Raw genomic sequence first — 21,730 nt, 5'->3', positions numbered from 1 at the left:
AACCCCAGCTATTCTTGCATTTTACAATAGACGCAGCCACCGCTAGGTGGTAGCAGCCTAGTAAGCTTGGGATATTTTTGGACCCACTCACACAATGCTGCTGCTGCTGCTACTTCCACCCACGAACTGGAGAACATCTTTCCAACCTGTGGAGTCAACTGGCAAAAATGTGGGGGTTGCCTTTGCCCATTTTTACTGTGAACACTCTAAACACTAAAATTCAGCCACCTTCATTACATCACATGCACACACAGAAGTTAAATATTTAATTAGTCCATGGTTGAGGGAGTTTCAGTCATATCTGCATGTCTTTTGAAAAGAAAACAGTCAAGGTAGAAATGGACTATTTGGAAATGGAACTGAGTATATCGGGGGGAAAAGCAGAAAAACAATTCTGAAAAAAAACCACCACCACTTTTTGCCTTTGACAGAAGGTACGATCCCCCAGTACCTTCAAGAGAGCAGCTGAAGTCACGAACACAAAGAAAAGTGTTCAGGACTAGCTCAGACTGCAGCTACCAAGTGGAAATCTGCATTGAAGGGGCGAGGGGAAAATCCCCAGACTTTCAACTTTTGGTGGATTCCACCATTTAGCTGAAAGGCAGCTTGACGTAGAGCCAGCAATACAATCAGCAAGTTAGACACCATCTCCTCAGTATCTTCCAAACTACAGCTCTAGCACTCAGGCTAACCCCCAGCGGCAAGCAACTCCTGCTTTACCCCAAGCTGCGGCTCTGGAGCAGCTGTTAAACTTTGCCTGACACTGAAAATGCAGTTTCAAGCCCTTTGTCCTCTAGGAAATACCCACAAATGTAGTTCAGAGGTACAACCAGCTAGAACAGTTTGGAAAAACAAAAAGTCCCCCGCTATATCCAGGGCTCACATGATTTCTGGAGGGATCACAGAGCAGCAGATATCTAGAGCAAAGATGAATTCTGCTAAACGCTGATCGGAAAATTCACTGTTGAGTATACTTGCTTTGTCAATATTTGCCCAGTTAGCACAGAGCAGTTGTGTTTTACCCTCTCATGTTAGGGGCAAGCCTCTTTAAGAAAGGGATCTTTCCTTAGCAAAGTCTCTTTCAGTATTACGTAAGAGATAATCCCTTACCCCATTCCCATCCCACCTCTCTCCTCTGTCAACTGTATTTTGTTGCAAGAAGGGAGCATTCAGGACGCCCTAAGGAGACAAAGGCAGGGCTGCTTTAACGTGATGAAAGTGGGCGATTCATCAAGTTGCTCCACAATTTCAGCGTACGCCTCTCCGCTGGTACAGCTCTCCCCTGGTCTGACTGCTGCGAGCCCGGCAAGATGCCCTCAGTTGGCTTCAGACCATTCCCTTCCCCACCATGCAGCAAGGACACGCACAAGCCCCATCACTTACACAGCCTCCTCATCTCTGAATCCTATTCAAAACCACCATCCTGTTTTTGTTTTGGTTTAAAACAAGACCAAAAGAAACCCTCTATAAACTGTTCCCAGTGACACTCTATTGAATTGCACTTCCTGTCTTACACCTCATCTTTAGGCTTCGCTGCGTTTATGGCTGACCAAACACCATCCAAGCATCTCCCTTCGTTCCCTTTCCTTCTGGCATACAGAGAAATCTGGACAATTATTCACTTCCAAGTACTGCCCTCGCATGGGCTCTGCATGTGAGCCCCATACACGCTCCTCACCCACCTTTTAAAACCAGCACAAAAAGAGAAACGACCCCATTCTAAACTAAGCCACCGTTTCAAACTGTTAGTTTACTTCCACTGATTTTGAAATCCGTTTTTCTTGGATAATGGAGGGAGACCACAAGTCCAAAGCTGTTGAATGATTTTGGACCACGATTAAACACCACTTGGCAAAGCCAGTTATAAACACTAAGCTGTGCTATAAAGCGCATGCGGTAACTATAACAGCATAGGATCTGGGCTCCTTCCTTGCTGCCTGAAGCTGCTATTTGAAGACACAAAGCATTTGACGGCGAAGCCAATTTCAGCAGCATCTACCCCCAGTGCCTCCCAGGAGATGCTGCCAACTCCACACCTCAGCCGCATCAATGTGCTCTTTTAGGGCCGTACCGCCAGCCAGATCCGGGAACTGATCTCACGGCTGCCGGTCCCTCCCCTTGCCCTTTTCATTTTTTTTTTTGGGTAGCTGGGTCAGCTACAGCTGTGGGGATGAACAGTTGGGAACAGGTCGAGCCAGTACGGCCAAGAAGTGCTTTGTGTTATCCAACCGTGGCCCAAGGCTCTGTCTGCTGGGGGCAGGTCGAACCACTCTGACCAGCCCAGCGCCGGCTGCTAAGAACAGCGCCTACGTTCCACCAAAGCCCTACACATCCTACGTGCGGCGCCAAGCACTCATCTGAGCGGCTTTAGAAACACTTGCCTCCTCACCCCACCGACTGGCTGAGCTGTGTTAGGATCCCTCTGACTACAAAGAAAGTTTTCAACAGACCCAAGTAGGATGTTTTAGTTTGGTTCTGCCGTGAAGATCGTCAGAGGGGAGCCCTGTCAGAGCCCTTTCTGCAGACTTTTGTTCTGCGAGGGGATCATGTTATAACATGAGTCTTCCTCTCTCACGCTGTAGCCATCTGTTGTCTGCATAGGCAGGATGGGCCCACGTGACACTCCAGATACCGTGCTACAGCCCTGTTAAGTTACAGGCTGTTAACATGGTAACAAGGCAACTTAGTCTCTTCATGATAGGCAAGATCAAATCACGTCGTAACATGTCCCCAGCATGGCAGATTTTAATGCCAGACTAGTACTGAGACCTGTATTACCACATTTGAATCACTGCAAGGCAACCTGCCGTATAGAAAGAAGAAGAAAGGATGAGAGAGACTGGGAAGACAGCAGGCTTTCCCAAACAAACGGGAGCGTGGAAATGTAAGAGGAAAATCCCGTGCACACTTTTGCGCAGTCTGATCAGCAGCTACCCTGAAGTTGAGTAACAACTCATTCGTAATTTTAAGTACCCTGAGGCACAGAGCCAACTTCTTGCTGCTTTTAGATTTGTTACTTCAACAACTCTCCCGTGAAACCAACTCAAAGTGACGCAAAGTGACCCCGTCTCTCCCGGAGGTGTGAAGACCTTACAGCAACAGCTCCCTTGCGCAAACACTTTTCAGGCAAGGAATGTGCACCACCATCTGCTGAGCTTCCTTCTTGCATCCATCCCATTTGGTCAGCACAGAAAAACCCCAAGCGACTGCATTCACCCTTGGTTTCCTGTCAGCTTGTCCTTTCTGACTAAATGCCACTCACCTGACTACAACAAAGCCTTGTGCGGTCTGACAGTCAATGTCCGTCACTGCTAACCTCTCAAAACAGAGGGGGCAACACGATGGCAGGTGAGCTTCAATGCAGATGAATACAAGGCAAAACACCCCTGGAAAAATAATCTAAAACATGCCTATGTGATGCTGAATGTGGTACTGGCAGGTACATTCAGGCAGGAGGTCTCAGAGCCATCGCTGACAGCTCTCCAGGATCACTAGCCTGGCCTGCAGCAGCAGCCAAAGACAAGCCAAGAACCACTGGGTACCACGAGCAAGGGTACTGAAAGCCAGACCAAGGGCGTCCCTTCAGTGTTGCATAAAGCCCTGGCGTGCCCTTGTTTCAGGTGGTGTGTGCGCTTCTGGTCTCCACGCCACAGGTAGGAGATAGTCGTGTTGTAGATGGCACACAGCAAACCCGATCCAAGCGATGAGGCAGCCGCCCTGCAAGCAGACACCAGAAAGGTTCAGGCTTGCCATTCTGAAGGAGAGAAGGGGCTGTTACGATTGAGGTTTACAAGTTGTGAAGGCAGCTGAGAGAGTGCGCACAGGACTGCAATTCACCAAATCCTGCAATGCTGGAACTAAGGGGGGGCTCTCTGAAACTAGCAGGGGATCAGCTGAAAACAGATTAAAAACTAGTTCCTTACACAGCAGGTAGTGAACTTCTAGAGCTGGACGCCAGATGAGGTTGGAGGCAGATAGCATCAGCAGGTTCGGAGAGCAATCAGAGACCTGCAGACAGCAGGTCCATAAACAGGTAGTAAAGGGAGCAGGCAGGGATGTGCCCTCTAACACGCAACCCGAATGCAGCAGTTGTGGATGCCGATAGAGCATTAAGAGGAACAGACCGCAGGAAGTGGCCAGGCCCACATGCTCACCCCAAATAGCACATCCTACTGCTGCCACGGGAGAAACGAGTACTTGGCTGCATGTACCACTGCTCTAAGGCGGCAGGGCGCTTCTCACGTCCTTACGCTTCGCTTGTCTGCAGCGTTCAGTCCGATCAAACACAATTTGGGCTTGCTATTCTGAACAACAGGGAAAAAGCTGCATGTGCCATCATGACATCCAGCACCCTCTTCCTCAGACTGGGGGACAAGCACATTTCTCCTCAGGTAGCAGCTGACAACTGGTTTGTGCAAATGCTGTTAAGATTTGGTAGAAAAGACAACACCACATTTTTGACAGAGGAAGGGCTTCTGGCCTGACACAAGAAAAAAGTACATCTATGTGTCCTTCTGATGTGTAATGAGAAACTTCTTTGTTTTTTTTCCCTTTCCCCCTTTACTGCTTGGTGACCAACTAAAACATCCTGACTGCAAGCTCCTCAACAGCAGGCTCTCTTCTGAGATGTCTATCACCCGCGTGAATTTGACACAACTTCCGTCAAAGCTAGAGGGCATCTTTCCATTGATTTCAGTGGAATCAAGCCTCATATGTTGAAGAAGCAATCAATTATTTCCCCATAGGAGAAAGTTTTTCATGCCTGTAATTCATTTAAATGACCAGAACATGGGAAGGGACTGAGCGCAGGAAGAGTTGCAAGAAAAGCCAGGATCCTGCAGTGCAATGAGGGAAGTGGTCCTGCAAGACATCTTGGTGATGAAGAAAGAGATTGCAAGGCTAGTTACTTGTAAAAGGAGATCAGCTCTTGTCACACCTTCCACCTCACACTCAAACCCTCTGAACTCTCTCTCCCCCTCTCCGCGCCCCCCTCCTCCTCAGCAGCCTCTTGTGATACAACATTGTGGGTATGTTTCTCACTTTAATCTTCTGCAAGTTGGTTGTGTTCTAATTAACATCTCAACCCGTACGAGGGTTTCCCTGCATCTCACAGACATCTCAGGCGCTGTTTCCTTCTCTTAATTTTCTTCTAGTGTTAACTTTTGAGAAGCATCAAGGCGCTGCTTTTTGTGGGCTTTTAAGTCACTCTTTCTTTTTAGGTGCCTGCTAAGTCAACCATAAATTTATGGTTCCAAATACCACCACTTTTCTGCACTTTTATTTGGCTTCATTCACAATGCAAATACAAAACAGAACTTCAAAGTTGAGCAGAAATCGTTTTGCTTCATGATAGCCCAATTCCTTTCCACATTTCTTTTCAAGCATGCAATGACAGGATTAACTAGGAATTAATTACTTGAAACTCAACCTGTGTCTCAGGTCACCATTTTCTCATATTTTCAGCCTTTAAAACTTTCATTATCAACCAAATATTTGTCATTCAGACCAATACTTACAGCAGGTAAGATACTCCTCTTCCTACACAATGTCCTAGTTGGAGGTCTCAAAACCCAAACAAAAATCCTGCTTAGTGTGCAAACTGCGATCCTCCCACCCCAAGTTACAGTCCTATTCCCAAACGGACACCAGTCTGCTTTCCAAAAATGTCACCTTTAAAGGCACAAAAAAGATCATTCAAAAAAGCAGTATTCTCTGCCTCCTGTATTGTCCCTTACAGGCAACTGCTCTTCTGATACAATGTACTTACTGGAGGGTAACCGAAACCATCAGCTTACGTGCAATGTGATTTCATTTTTTATTAACTTTTTCCATAAGAATGGTCATGGCCTGTATTAAAATACATCTGTGCCTACATATTGACTCAGAACTGACTGTAAAATTTGGTTAGCAGCACAGCAGGACTAGTCTGGGCTGGACACTTCATGGAAGCCAGGCATTTGAAGGGAGTCTTTTTCAATATAAATGGTCACCTAAATATTCACAGCATGTAAGAAGATCAGTCCTTAATTAAGGACATCTCCTGCCACTGTTGTCCTAGTGGAAACACATTATCGCCATAATAAGGACAAGTGTTGCGAAGTAAAGAAGTCTACAATTTTGCTTTGACTTAAGTCTTAAAAGCTAAGAATAAAAATGTCTCCTGGTCCTTTTTTTTATGACTTGTGTCCTCCAAACAACAGGAAACATTCAGGTTCATGGGCTAGATATAACTGTATTCTGTTTAGTTATTACTTTATTTTGTTTATAGATCTTTTCTTGTCCAGTTCATTTCTGTTGTAACAGCAAAACAAAACAAAAATAAACAAAAAAAACCCTCCTCTGCCATTAAATCTCACTTTCTACAAAAAATAATCTTGGGCCAAATAAGATCTGGCAGAATCACTCTTAAAATATCCTCAAAGTGTTTCCTTGCAAACCGATTTGCGTTATCTATAACAAACTAATGGTAAAAAAAGACCATTATTTTAATTTTATATTGAACCTAGTCTGATGAGCATGCCATAAAAGGAGCAAAATTAACTGCACCACCTCCAGGGCACACCTTGCTGCTCTGACAATGAAAAAAGTCAAGAGCAGGAGAGAAGAGCAAAATAGGCAAACTGAGTCAAACATAGAAGAGTAAATTAAACAATAAAGACATCAAGAGAAAGAAAGTAATAAAAGGAAGTGTTCAAGCATGTTCAAACAAAACACAGGTACTGTGTCAAACACTGTAAAAAACCAAGCTTTGCCAAATTCCCAGTGCCCCACTTGTGAGCTTTATATTAAAATAAAACCGGCAAGGAAGGCGTATGCTTCTTCAGGGAAATGCTTTTGAACTAAAAAACTCACAGTGGTTTTGAGGCAAGAATAAGCAGGGTGAAAGCCTTCACAAGAGAGACTTCTAGTTGTGTGAGGGATGCACGTTACCGGTAGCATGTGTGTTTCTGCGCCTTCACAAAAGGTAAATATGATCTTGACACCACATGGAAGGAGTCCTCCATGCCGAAATTTTATTGAAAATGAAAGACACTTGCAAAAATCTTTTCATGTCTATATAAACACAGTAGTTTAAAACTGGTAATGTATAGATACTACTTAAATGCTCAAAATTATATACCTTTTCCTCAATCATGCTCTCTCATCATTAGCTTAGACCACTTACATCAATTACTCCAATAACAACTTCCCTACGGAGAAGAGCTAGTTGGCACTTTTTAGCTCAAATGACTGCCTTGGTTTTTTGATAGCAGCATTCTTCAGAAATCTAGGCGCACAGACCAGCCTGCCTGCAGTGATTCCCTATGGAGCAGATACCCAACACCTGCAGTTTGGAAGCAGATCACCAGGACTCTCACCTATCCCATCCACATCAGCCTCTTGGCCCCGCCTCTCCCTGGGTCAGGGAGTGGCCATCAAGCCCAGACAATAAAGTTCCCCCTTTCTCTTTACAGTAAGATTAGTAAATTGAATTTTTTCTTAACAACTTTTAAAAAGCAGAGCTATCTACCAAGTCACTGCCAGTGCAATAGGTGGGGAAAGAAACGGTGTGTTGCACGACAACATTGTAAGATGTCTTCATCACAAAGCCCACTCGCCCACCCAGAACACAAACCCAATGAACTGCTGTATCTATCATGCAGCTGCCAAACTCCTCCCATGCCACCAGCACCTGACACTCACCACAAACACACAGGGCTTGCTCTACCTGAATGCATCCTGGTGCTTGCTTTGGCACCACCTCCCTGGCCTAAATCTCCTCTACCTTCCTAGCTTACCTTTCCCTCTCCCTTCTGGTACGCCTCCTCTACACTGCTGCCTCAGGGAAGCTGCTGTGAACTCCCAGTTGAGAAACAGGGTGCTAGTGTCACCTGAAAGATGCCCCAAGGCCAGTCAAAGCTTCCTGTGCGGTGGTCCTCCACCAACAAGTCTCCCTCAACACTGCTCTGATGATGATTAGAAAAGAGCTCAGCATTATCATTGCCAGAGAGCACCAGCCGGAATCTGATTATTGCCACTGCTGTAGTATCACCAGAAATCCTGTATCTGCACTGAGGACCCAGCCCTGCTACAGCCACAGTTGCTCGCCTTCCCTGTGGCGATTGCAGCACAGGCTTTCTGCAAGGACAGTGTCTCCTTCCAAGCCCGGTGGTGGTAGGGGAGACAAGTTTTACCAGTGTAACTCACGGCCGAGTGCATTTTCCTGTCTTCATTAAGGGTTTACACCAGTGCTGCTACCTTGGAAGTCTGCCATCAATAAGCAGGTCAAACCCCTTAGTCTGGGAAAAGCCTCTCTATTGTTATCTGTCTCATGAACAGTTCTTCAGTAACTATATATTTTTTTTGGAGAGCGGGGTGTTAGAAAACAATTGATACGAATAAAGAGCTCTCCTTCATCACTGAGAGTAAACTGTATGCTTAATAAGATGAAATAATTTGGTCTCTGTGGGCCAGAAAACAATAGCCTCACTGTTGCACTGATACCTTGCAAGTTATGTCCTCACGTCACCCAAAGCAAACTGTAATAGGGACTGTTCCACAGCTCAGATTCGCTTTAAACCTCTTAGCTAACCTCTTTTACCTCTTCAGGTTTCCCTCTTCAGCACAGACATGAATCAGGAAACCTCAATTCCTTCAAAAAAATGAAGTTATCTTTTATGAGGCTGTACTCGAGTCCCCTACGTTTCTTACAAATATCCCTAACTTCTATTCTTTATGCCAGAAGTTGAGATTGCATTACGAAGCAAATAATATCAACAACTGTGGCTGACTTAAAAGGGAGCAACAGCAAGTAGAGCTTTGTCCTCTCTCTCTCTGAGCAGGATGAGAACCTACTAATTACTTTATTACCATGTGGGTGGGAAAAGGAGTGAACTTCAAATCAGCACAGTTTTCAACGCAGTATTTCCTTTATAGTGAAGACTGAAAAATAGCCCCAAACCTAGAATAAATCTCCCTCCCCAGTTCCTCCTTTTGTTTACATCAGGTTTGAGGTTACTTACACAGTGGCACAGTATTAAAGATTCCATATACATCTCCACACCTTAGGGCATAAGCCCACCTTCAGTTGTCTAGCACTGAGAAGAAACGTTTCCTAGAGGCAAGCTAGTACGTAATGCTCAGGATGATGTTTCTCGCATCCTCCTTCTTTGATCTGTCAAATAAAAGCCACTGCTAAACACTACATTATTTTATTTTCCTGCCACAATACTATACTTACTTGCTCTTATTTTTAAGGATCTTTTTATCATTACCGATGCAGACAAACAGCCACTGGAAGCAGCCAAACAAATCATGTAAGGCACAATGAAATATTCCAATGCACACGTTCACCTTCAAGATAAGACAATAATAACAGAACACCAGAAACCAGAGTCTTTTCCCAGATACGCTAAGTTATGCCACTGAAGTCAAATGGGTTTTGGCAGTTTAATTGTGCCCCTTCATGCTCAAAGGCACACAGATTATTCCATTACTGAAAAATTTACCCCCCCACCACTATACAACAGCAATGGCTAGGGATTTGCAAAATAACACTGCTCAGACATCAGAGAGAGGACAAGAAAGGAAGATTCCTTCACGGGGAGGCCCTTCCATGAGGAACTTCCTCAGGGGCTACAATCCACCGTGAGCACAAGGTGTTCTTACCTGTGTGAGTTAGCATGTGCCGCTGCAGGGAATTTGCCCATGGAAAGACTCGAGGACAGTAAGGACAGGGGATATTTTGCAGGCAGTCTGAGTAAGCATTCCTCTTCCCTCTCAGCAGCTTATCTTCAGCAGTTTCCTTCTCATCCTCACTTGTTCCATTTCTGCCGCTTTCTTCCTTGAAATTGTCAGTGGACTGCAGAAATGGGCTAAATTTATTAGTGTCTGTGGTAGCCAGCATCTTCTCTATGCTAGCAAACTCCCCACTTGACTCCAGATCCACACCACTGCTAAGTTTAGGCTTATTTTTTGTTCCTTTCTTTCTACCTCTTTTCTTAGTCAACCCAGCATCGGCAATGGGAGACTGCTCTGGATCACACGCCTGAGTCAGGTCACTGGGCAGGCTGGAGTCTCTCTGAACGGCGGTCACGATTGTCACTTTTGCTTTGGCGTTCCCTGATTTGTCACACCCAGTGGAGCTGCTCACTGCCTTGGGACTGGCATCTGCAGCCTCCGTTTTCAGCAAAGCGGGAGCAGAAGACACAGATGAAATGATCTGTGCAATGGAAGCCAATGGTGGCAGGTCTTTAGTTACTGGAGGCTTTGGCAAGAGAGGTGGTGGTGGTGGTTTAGGCCTCAAGGGTCTCAGCAAGGCAGAATTGCCAAGGAGAGCTGGGGAAATGATTGGGACAGTCAAATGCAATGAACCTTTCAGTGGCTGGGCGTGTCTGACAGCCCTGTTTTTCTCTGAGTTCCCATTGGCACCAAAAACCAAAGGACACTGCAGACAGTTATAGGCTTTATCACCGTTCCCAGAAGCAGCCAACTCTTGATTCCTGGCTTCAGATGGGACATCATCTTTATCCTTCTTCAGGGCTTTGGGGATGGACAGGTCAATAGGCTCCATGGAACAGTCATAGAGGGACAAGGGAGAAGAGCCAAACAGGTTCTCCTGCTTCACTTGCACAGCACCCAGGTTTTTGCTCTTCTGAGAGAAATCCAATGGCTCATCAAAATCCATTGGGAAGTTGCCCGCAGGTTCAAGTTTGATGGGAACGTGAGACGATGTCCCAAGCAAGAAGCCGTTTTGTGGCTCCAGGAAAGGCGTCATGGGCTTGTGGTCCATGTAAGTGCTGTCCTCCAATAAAGGAGGGTCTGTCTGGCTTTCCTGGGCACTGCAGTCCACTGCTAAGATGTAATTCTCAATCTCCCTTTCTTGCACGTGCAAGTGCTGCTTGAGGATATGGTGAATGCAGTTTCTCTTGGCTGAAAAGGCTGTGCCACACTCCTTGCACTCAAACGGTTTCTTCTTCTGGCAGCCGCTGTGTGTCCTCATGTGAATGCGGAGGGCCCGGTAATGCTTCAGGTCCTCACCACACAGCTTGCACACAGTGTCTGGGGAGCAGAAGGCATCCACCATCTCTGCAGCATTGCTGGTGACATATTCAATGTTCTTCTCTATATCCTTCCTGGTCACTTTGAGGTGCTTCTTTCGCAGGTGCCTCTCACAATTGGCTTTCACTGTGAAGGGGTAGTGGCAGATTTTGCAGATGTAAGGCCTCTCCCCGCTGTGTGTCCGCAGGTGCCGGATCAGCGCTGCCTTGTCAGCTGCGATGTAGTCACAGATGTTGCATTGGTATGGGGAGATACCCAAGTGAGAACGGATGTGAGCTCTCAGGACACCAGAGAAGGCAAACACCTGGTCACAGAAACGGCAGGGGTACAAAACCTTCCTCATGGTTGGGGCTTTCTTGTTTGCTGCCCCTGCGATGATGGCTTTGAGGTCCCCTTCTGTCACCTCTTGCTTGATCTTGGCTTCCATACTCAGAGGCAGGAGAGCTTCGATGATGCTGTCCTGCTCCAGTTGCGTCTTCATCTCATGCTGAGTTAAAGGCTCTACTTTGGGTTGGAGGAGCAACTGCGAGGAAGGACTCGATTTGGCTCCTGGCTGGGGAAGGTGAGAGTTGGAGGAGGCCTCCACTGAGTTCTTGATCAGCCGCAGAGGGGGAGGTGGGAGGCTTGGGCTGATGCAGCCAGGGGAGGCTTGCTGGGCACTGATAAGAGGAGGAGGTGTAGAGGTTGCGACGACTGTTCGGGGCGTTACCAGAGGCTTTGGCTTCAGCGGTGGCATATGCTTGAAAATGGACTGCACAGGAACAGAAGGTGCCTTAGAAAGTGGAGGAAGACTGATTTGAGGAGGAGCGGAAGAAGCCATCTTCAAGATCTGCTGAATGTCTGCCAGCTCAATGGCAGACTCATTGGAGATGGGTTTTACCACAATACTGCTGTCAGGCTGGATGATAAAACCCTTCTGGAAAGGCTGCAGTGAGAGGAGCTTTATGTTTTCTTTTGTAGGGGGAAGGACTGAAAATGACCCTCCCATAGAGGCAGCTTCCAGAGGAGAGAGGCTGAGCAGACTGGTGCTGCCAGGTTCCTGAGGTAGGTTACTCTTCAGTGCTCTGAGCCGCATTTCTTGGACCTCATCTTGTGTATTGTCCTCCTGCTTGACAGGCTTGATGTCTTTGGTGTACTGTAGGCCCAAGGATGCCATGAAGGCTTTCTGGTCTGGGTTCTCGCCAGGTGGGGTCGTGGACTGTGGCTTGTGCTTGTCTTTTCCCTGATCCACCCCGTGAGTTTCTGTGTGCAGTTTGAGCGCCGAAAGCATGGGGAATGCCTTGTTACATGTCTCGCAAATAAATCGATGGAAGTCACTGATGCACCTTCGCAAATTTGTTTCACACCAGACCTGCAAGACATGCAAAAATATTTAGAGTAGACACCTCAAACTGGAAAGGCATCACACGCTGCTGCAAAACAAAACCAGTTCATTCTTTCTTCCACTGCCCAGGTTGAGTTTAGAGCAGTCACCACCTACCTGGCATGGAGATATTCCTGCTCCACAGCCTTTAGTCACCTAAGTGGTGTATCTAAATTACGGGCTGATTCTCCAAAGGTTCCCTTCCATAAAGGCAAACTCCTTCAGAGGGCTATTCAGACTCACAAATACTTTTCCATCCCGAATCTCCCTTCCAGAAACCTCTCTCACTTCACTGACAGGACAGGAGCCTAAGTAGGCTCTACAGCAAACTTCAGTAAGCTGGGCAGTAAGACTACCTCCTTTAGCTTTATTACTACAAAGAAACTAGGAGGAGAGGAGAAAAGAAAAGGGTATCCAGGATGGCAAAACAACATAAACCAACCAAAATAATATCCCCCAAAAGCAAATGAATGAAATGTAGAGCCCAAAGCAAAAAGGCTTTTGGTTAGTGAAGTCTGATTACCTTTATTCTCCCAAGAAAAATACTAAGCTCACAAATGGATTTTATACCTGTCCCTGAAAACGATCATGACTCTGAATGCTATATTTAAATGCTACCCAAATAGCTCACATGTTGCAAAGGTTCCACATCAAAGCAGAGCACAAGTGATAAATTAAGTAGCGGGCTGGCAAGATCTTTATATACTCTACACACTTTGTTCAGATACTTCATAGGTCTTGCCTCACAGTGCAAGCAGAATAATTACAAAAGGAAAGTCCCAACATTTAAATCCCTTAATAACTTTAAATGTCTGCCATTAATTAGAAAATAAATAAAACTGAGTTTTTAAAAAGTTCTCTCTTCTCCTGATTTTAAACTTTTATACCAAAACTCTACTAGAATTACAGAATGACCTACACGCTCCCTTGGACCAGCAGCAAATTTAAGGTCTACCACCTTGCAGCCAGAAGAGTTGGAAATCAGTGCTTTAATCCAAGGAGAATTCTAAAAAGTGCAGATACTGAATAAGCATGGTCCTGACAGATTGTACTGTTGATTTCTTTTTTTTTTTTTTTTAATAGATAAGCGGCTTCAACCAGACTAACTAGGCAAGGTTTGACAGAGGGAGGAATAAACCATCCAACAGAAAGCTTTGTGGCTCTCAGAATAATATTTACAAGTTATCTGCTTGCCTTTCCCCAGTCACTGTCCATCAAAGGTGCAAAATCTTCAGACCTCACGTAAGGAACATAGTGGAAAGGTGCCTGGGACTGTTTTTTGAAGAAGTCACTGAAGATGTCAGGAATTGGCAAGCACGGTGACTTCCCAAAGTTTTTTGCGATAAAATCTTCTGCACCACAACTACATCCTTTTTACAATAAATTAAAATAAATGTTGTCCTCCTTACCATGTGTCCTCCTTAGTGATTTTAGATGTGGGATAGTTTGGGAAAGGAGAGAACTAATGGGCAGGCTGGAAGGGGCAATGATCTAACACCACCAAAGTTTTCCTTTAAAATACTTTTATAGATCTTTACATCAACAGTTATCCACTGGAACGCTAAAAAAAAAAAAAAAAACCAACCCAACCCCTATATTCTTTAGATGAACAAAGGAAAAGGAAAGGCAGAAAGTGTTTGAAGCCTACACAGACAGTGGTAATGTGTTTTCCACAAAATATTCTACACCCAGTCTCTGCCTCATCAAGGATGAATGAATTCAGAAGATATGCACTGTATCAGCTGGTACCTTAAGCAATGAAGAACAGAGCATACCTGAGAAATGCGGGGGAACTTCCTACAGGAGAAGTCCGTGAATCCCAAGTCATGGAAGCCTGCTGGAATTGAAGGGTTGTTCTGAATGAAAGGCTTTCCCATGGGATCTCTGGGAAGCTGCTTGTGGATAACTGCATTATGGCGCAGTAAGCCCCGATGAGTACGAAACGTAATACAACAGATGTCACACCTGGAAAGGAAAGGAATAAAACAGAAATGACTTACTGACTGCAGCAGGCTTAAGAACTAGCATTCTTCTCACATTAGGCCAGCCTCCTTCCTCTCGCCCCCTGATACTAAGAACCTGCTAAATGCAAAACGAAGCCACAGTGCGTCAAAAACCTATCACCACAGAAAGGCCATTTCAGTCACAGTCACTTTCTACCAGTTTCTGGCTATTAAGTTCACTAGAAGTTCAAAGAATATAGTGCATTAGAACTGAGGATCCCATGTGGGCAGACGGTGAAGTGGCAGCTGAGACCACAGCCTTCTGACAACCCTCCCATTGTCCAACATAAAATATTTCAATGGCTTTACACAGTTTCATTTTTACTAAAAAGTACTATTAAAATAAAAGATATTTTAAAAAAATTGGTGACAAGGAGAGGCTAAATCAGACCTAAGTAGCAAGCAGCTGCAAATGTACAAATAGCACCTTTTTAACTACTGCTTAAAACATACTACTGCACACCACTCAAATACCCGTGTACGAATTTTTCTGCACTGCTTTCCATAAACTTTCACTGATTGTTCTCAAAGCTGTTATGAGAAATACGCTGTTTTAAAAGGAAAACTAGTGCTCCTTGAAGGGGAGGAGGGTCAGAGGAGGAAGACCTGAAACAGGTCCGACACTCATACACCTCCCCCCTTCACAGCTACTGTGCCCCAAAGATGCAGAAGCAATGCCTTTTCCCACCCTCACTTTCCTGCTATGATTGCTTCTTTTTCTTAAGTTCTCAAATCCCAAATTCAGCTGAACAGAAGTTCCTCACATAAAGTAGACTTGTGTTAAACAATTGAAGGTATTGGAAATGCAGCTGTGTTGCAAGCAATAAAGACTGTGCAGCAACATTTGGCCAACACATCCACAAACAAGCCTATTTTGCCTTTTAAATAATCTGGGATTGGAGCTCTGCAGCATGACAAGGTCACGTCCACTCTGCATTCAACAAGTGACACACAGTTTCACTCTACACGGTTCCTTGTGGTTACAGCTCCAGCTTGCAACCAAAGCATGGGTTTCACAGAAGCAAACACCAGTGAATGTGAAGCAGTCAGATTTTGTCAGTGAGAATATTATACGTGCCAGGAGTTTTTCACGGCTCCCCCCGCCTTAGCTCTCCCCATACCGTCTTTGCCCTCCACATCAAGGAAAAGGACATGTGCCTACTCATTAAAAAAACATCCTGCAATTAGAAACGACTTCTGACAAAATCCTGAAACCACACCCTCCCTGTCCTGTCCCTAACAAACTCCCATTGTTGTTCTTTTTATCACTACATAAACTGCCACAGACCTTTTTTATTCCCTGAAAATGAAGAGATAACCAAGTCACCCACAAAGCAGTTGGACTCATAGTCTCTGAGTGGTGAAAGAAGCAAGTGTGAAGTATATGTAACACGGCCTTTGTTATCACAGTACCCAGAAGGCTGGGACATAAATATTACGCGCTGGAGGTTTAATCTATTTTATCTCCCCTGTCAATTCACTTGCATCCTACCTTTATAATTATTGCCAGTATAGCCCCTGCATTCCATTAAAGACTGAACCAATGCCATTTACAAAGCAAATGTTTACTTAAAGAGGTCTGCTAAATATGACAACAATCTCTGGGGGGGCCGTGGGGTGTGAATGCCCACATGTAGCGCGCCTCCAGCATCAGGATCCACGGCTCTCCTCCAGCTCACTTGGCAGCACCTATTCCGTGATGCAAAGCTTTCATCTTCAGCAAAACCAAAAACACACAACCACCATCACCACCCACCAAAACCAATGGGGGAAGGAGGGCATTAAAGGGTTAGAGCAGTCACCTGAAGAACTTGCAGGCTACTGAAATAAATTCTTTTTTAGAGGTGATGAAAATGCCTCGTGTGAAAGCAAGCAGTGCTTCTGGCACGCTCCCCCTGGTACGTCAGCATACAGACAACGAGGGCTTGCAAGCAATGCTCCTGCACCACTGGGAGCATTGCTGGTGGTCTGTGGGGCCAGCTGTTCTGCAGAGGGATGCAGACCCTCACCTCGGGGCGTCTTGAGGCAGCTCCGGGGTCCCTGATGTGCCTGGCCCTCCCCTGGACCAGCAACCCAATGCAGCGGCCGTATCCCCTTGTGTGTGACAGGGCAGGCACAGCTACCATTGATGGGACCGCAGAGCTACTGGGAGAGATGGCGTCTGCCATGGTACCCCCAGGATTTGGGCTGAGCAGCAGCCAGTGCTCCTGGGCAAGCAGCCGCCCCCCTCCCCCGCACAGTGGGGAGGTGTGCCTCGTCCATTTTACACTCCCTCACCTCCATCGGCTGTGCGACATGCTGATTTTAAGCACTGGTTTATTTTTGGGTCTCCCATCAAAAGCTGCGCTTGAGAGTAAATCTTTCAGAGCAGAGACCCGTGTGAAAGTCCTTCACAGTACACCTGTATCAACTACTATGCCTCAGGACAGTAAAAATTTGCAATTTAAAAATGGTGCTTTCCATGCAAAAGGAACTGCCTCCCTTCCCCCAAAACAGAAGTAATATATCTTGAAAAAGGAGTATATACTTTCTTTTATAATGCGTAGAATTAGACACCCCTCTGTATTTTTCTGTCATCTCCTTAGTCTTCTCTTATTTTCCTTGCTGTGAGTGAACAAGTAGCAAGCAAAAAGAGAAGTCAGGGAAAGGATTAAGCTCTTTTTCCATTTGGTCAAAAAGAAGCTCCCGGCTGAAAAAAGAATCATTCAGGTAAATTACACCTGTCATCTCAAGATGCAGGCACTTCAGGGCATATAAATGCACTGCGCCCTGGCTCAGCACCTTCCCCTGGTGTCACAGTTCACAGGATCACGTGGGAGCTGGAGCATGGGAGGGACCCATGGATGCCCTCCTTTCCTCCACCATCCAGGCACACCTGTAGAGGCAGCTGCAGCTTGGAGAGCTGGAATAAAACCGGCCCCAGAAAAGCCCTCCCCAAGAGACGTGCAGAGCAGCCTCTCCAGGGCAGGCTCCCCAGGAAAGCAGGTGGCCCCGGCGGGCTCCAGCGACCGTGCTGGCACCTTGCGCCCACGCCGCTCGCCAAGGACACGGGAGGTCATTGTAAAGCCGCTCCTGATGCTGAGGGGTGCTCTCAGGCTCTGCGGACCTCACTTGGGCTTGTCAGTCTCCGTTATGGATGTAAGCTATTTAAAATACACGTCCCATTTGCCCCAGTGTATGCACGACATTTTCTTTGTGTGTGTTTTTGTTGAGCTCCCACCCCCTCACCTCAGGTAGGAAGGGAGTCCCAAGTTCCTCCCAGGTGACATGAGTTGAGCTCTGAATACAATTAGCAATGTAGATATGGATGTGTACCGCCTCCCAGAAAAACTTACAGGTACTAAGTTCAAAACCTAACTAGTTAAGGCAAGCATCATGCTGCATCGACTAAGGCTTGTGTTACTTTAAAATGGAGTGAGCTGCCATGCCTAACAATGCATTAACTGGAAGCATTGATTTTTTTTTAAGGAAGCCTAACCATTAATTTTTCTGTTTTGTCATCAGTACTGTTTTCCATCTTTAGGTAGTGTCAATACCTACAGCATTTTTATATCTAAAGCCACAGTCCGAGAAGGACAAGAGAAAGGAATCCTAGGTGATATGAACATTTTTTCATTTTGCTAAAATTGCTTTAAAAAAAAAAAAGAGTGAAACAATTGTGGAAGTCTGAAAAGTCCAGTATATCAAATCAAGCCATCTGAAACATATGGCACTACTTTGCTCATGATGAACTTTAAAAAAACCAAAAGAAAACACCAAAAAAACCCCCCTCTCCTTACAATTTCACAAGTCTGCTCATGTGTAGTGCCAAGTCAAACACGGATGGTACGGCTGCAGAGAACAGAGATGGGAACAGGTTCTGAGGTTGTTAGGAGAACAGGCAGAGCAATGGCTCAACACCTGAGTGGAGATAAAAGCACTCTACTTGCAAGGTAAGGTTCCAGATGTAGCAAATAAAACCTGCTGTGTTATCATGTGATTGCTAGTCTTGGCCAGAGTTTTCCATTTTTCTGTAAATATGATTACAGAGCAGAGAGAAGAAAGCTGTTCAGTTCCAAGCACAGAGATTCAATTATGAGTAAAAAGGAAAAAACTGCTTTTAGCAGCTAAGACTGCTTTCAAATGAGCTTCATTCTCAATTGCCTTTATGTTTTGGAGTCGTTCATACCTGTACGACGCAAACTTAATACTAGGCTCACTGGCAGAGGTGCCCAAAGCAAGCAGGTGAGAAAACAGAACTGCTGAAACACAAAAGCAGAACCGAAATATAACTGTGCGACGACAGTGCAATGAGCAGGTTGACCTTGGTGCTCAGGCCACGTAACACACCAGGCGAGTCTGTTTAATTATTACTACACCAGTGCACCTTTTTCCTTTTTTTTTTTTAAAATGCAGACAAGGTCTCTGTGTAAAAGCACACCATTAAAAAGCTTTCTACTAAAATAAGTTAGTATTCTTAAAATCTGTAATGCTAATTAGGATATAAAAGCATTTTAACAGGCTTTAAGAAATAGTCAATGCTTTGTGCAGCTTGTTCAAGAGGCAAGCCAGGATTTGCTACACGTACGGCAAGCGGCACCTATGCAAGGAAAGTTTACATAAGCGATGCCTGTTGCCTTGCATTGCACCCTCCTCTGAGCCAATTCCAATTTGTCAGCAATGGGAAGAGCTTTTTTTTCTTTAAGAAAAGGAAAGACATTTTAGAAAGGAAATGCAGAGGCAAATTTTAAGCAAAATTAATCAGTCCTGATGAAGGGTAATGCAGTCAAACATTCAATCCTTCTGAATTTTTCTGTTTCAGTAGTCAAGACGCAAATGCCAAATATTTATATCCATCATTCTGTTACCAAGAAATTAAACAAACACTATGCTCTGCATTACCTGAGGCTGGCAGTGGGAATGGGAAAGTGAGATTTAGCATTCTTCTACTTATACTTCTGAAACCACATGAAATTAGACCAAAACCTGAAGTTTTCGCCCATGCAGCTCACTAACACTATGTTGCCCATGTTGTGGATGTCAACAAAACCAGTGTTAATTTCTAGGCCTTATCTAAAATAAAAAGCTTGGTAGCATTTTGTTCCTTTCCTGTCTGTGCTCTTTAGCAACTACCACAAACAGAAGCAAGGAAAACGAAACAAGAATGAAACATATCCTAAGACAGAAGTCATTAATACACGGTTATGTTAATAAGTCATCTAACTCCTCCCACTGAAATCCCTAACACATACCATATGTAAATTTCTACCTTTGTCCTTATTATTCTCCTTTCTGTCTCACATTATTTGCAGAACTAATGTGGCTCTCCTTACGAGCAAAGAAAATCCTACGCTAACTAAAAATAATGCAACTGGGCAGAAGAGAAAGATGGGCGATTCCCTGCCGTTGACTCATGTCCACTCCAGGGACGGGAGCAGGCTCCCAGCCTCCGCAACCGGTAACGTGTGCTGCAGAAGAGGCCGACAAGGAGGAGGAGATGGAGAGAGGGTGGTTTTAACCATAAGGGGTTTCACCACCTCTGAAAGAAAAAAGAGCAGGTTTCAGACATATTCCCCTTCAGGAAAGGATTCCTTTGCTTCTCTCTCACTTCTTTTGGGGCAAGGCGAAGGGAGGGAGATGAGAGAGAGCAAATTGGTTTCTGCTCCTGTGCAACCCCACCCAGGTCCAGATACTCATCTCCTTTTGGATGAAAAACCCTTCCTGGCCTCCACACCCAGGGCCCTGGGAAATAACATCCAACAGCTGCACTAATCTCTCCCACTTGCTGCTGATGAGTGATGGAAAAGCAGCAATGCTGCAAGCGCCTCTCCTGCCTCCCTCCCAGGGATCCTGTGGGTCCTCCCGCTGTCCTACAATGACCGCTCCTGCCTCCTTCCCCCGCAGCATCACAGCGTGTCTGACCCCAAAGGACCTGCTGCTCCCCCACCTCCACCTCACCCAATGCTATGGGTCAGTGCCGAAACCGCAAGCAGCACAGTAGCAGTGGGAGCCAGCTCCCTGCCAGGTGCGATGGCTGGAGCGTGTTCCCAGCGCGTAGAGGAACGGACACAGCTCACCAGAAGTTCAGTGCACGCTGCTTCACCTCCTCAGCAAAGGCGGGACTTCTCTTTTAACTCTTCCTCCCTCCCACCTTCCCCCACTGGCTGTCCAACTGTTGTTACCCACGTTGTCCCGTCGCTCCCTTTAATCCTCTCCCTCAAAGAAGCCACCCTTGGGTGCAGCAAAGGCTGAAACCACCGCGCCAGCCCTTCTATTAATAGAGGGATGCACAATGCTATGTGCATTCCTACAGCCACGCTGTGGTCCAGGCGAGAAAAGTATCGTGTAGGAGCCAGGGCAGATCCGATATAAACCAGGGTGATGTTGTGCTTCAGAAACTTGTCGGCATGCTGCAGAGCCAGCGTCCGCACCGGCGTATCATGACTCTCACAGTCAAGAGTAACTCAAGTGAAGTTAACCGCTCTAAGGTTCAATAAAAAGGCACGAGCCATCCTGTGCCATCTTTTACCTTTCTTTGCATGTGAGCGAAGAAAAATCAGGAAAGAAGATTTCGCTTCTTCCCAGCGCTGTAATGGATTGCATGTACCAGCAACGCTCCAACAGTGCCAGATTTGAATACCTCTGCCCCAGCGGAACAGTAGCTCGCTCTACCTTTTACTTCAACGGAATTAACATGCAACTAAGAACAAATAAAGGGAAAACAGGAGATGGCCTGCAGACACTTGCACAAACAAAGTAGTTCATTTTCTCATAATGACCTTTTTACTTAATAAAAGTCGAAGTTTTAAAGAAGTGTCAAGAAATTGGCTGGGGAGAATCACGGAGCAAGAGCTAAGATCAACATAAGTAACAGTGAAGGGTTTAATAATCAGAGCAAGCATACCTGGGGGAAAAAAAAAGCATGACCAGTACAGTCCTCTACAACTACCAAAATTGGAAGCTGCACAGCATCCAGAATAAAAGTCATTATTTGTGCCCACAAACTCAAGCAGAGAATACCTTCTGGCATTCTTTCAGGGTAAGAAAAGGAAAGCTCTTCCTGCCTTCTAACACACCTTTCACATATGGAAGCCAAGTACTTGTGCAGTTTTAAAATTAATGGCAAGAGTTGAAGGAACACATCTACAGGCGCTTGTCTATCCTATAACCACCCACTGATGACAACAGGGCTCACAAATAGGTGCAGCCGAATCTGGACTGAACACCCTTGCCCTTATCTATGTTCGCAGGTAAGCTGTGCTCAGCACAGACGTGACTGCTAACACAATAAGCAGCAGCCAGCACTCCTGAGAGAGCCTGCATATAAACAAACCCTGGTGATCAG

General features: G+C 45.6%; 1 protein-coding gene across 4 annotated transcripts in view; it reads right to left on the bottom strand.

The window, feature by feature from the left end:
* Positions 1–21,730, bottom strand: part of RREB1 (ras responsive element binding protein 1) — a 121,030-nt gene that overhangs the window by 11,357 nt on the left and 87,943 nt on the right. For all 4 annotated transcript variants that reach the window (XM_035895895.1, XM_035895897.1, XM_009640376.2 and 1 more), the window contains 2 exons: positions 14,179–14,368; positions 9,649–12,391 (listed from right to left, as the gene is read on the bottom strand). In XM_035895895.1, coding sequence (XP_035751788.1) covers positions 9,649–12,391; positions 14,179–14,368 — 2,933 coding nt within the window. The remainder of the gene's footprint in view (positions 1–9,648; positions 12,392–14,178; positions 14,369–21,730) is intronic.

This window comes from Egretta garzetta, unplaced genomic scaffold (genome assembly GCF_000687185.1).
Source record: "Egretta garzetta isolate BGI_Z169 unplaced genomic scaffold, ASM68718v1 scaffold246, whole genome shotgun sequence".
NCBI lineage: Eukaryota > Metazoa > Chordata > Aves > Pelecaniformes > Ardeidae > Egretta > Egretta garzetta.
The sequence above is the reverse complement of the archived record's forward strand: the minus strand, read 5'-3'. Positions and strand labels throughout refer to the sequence as shown.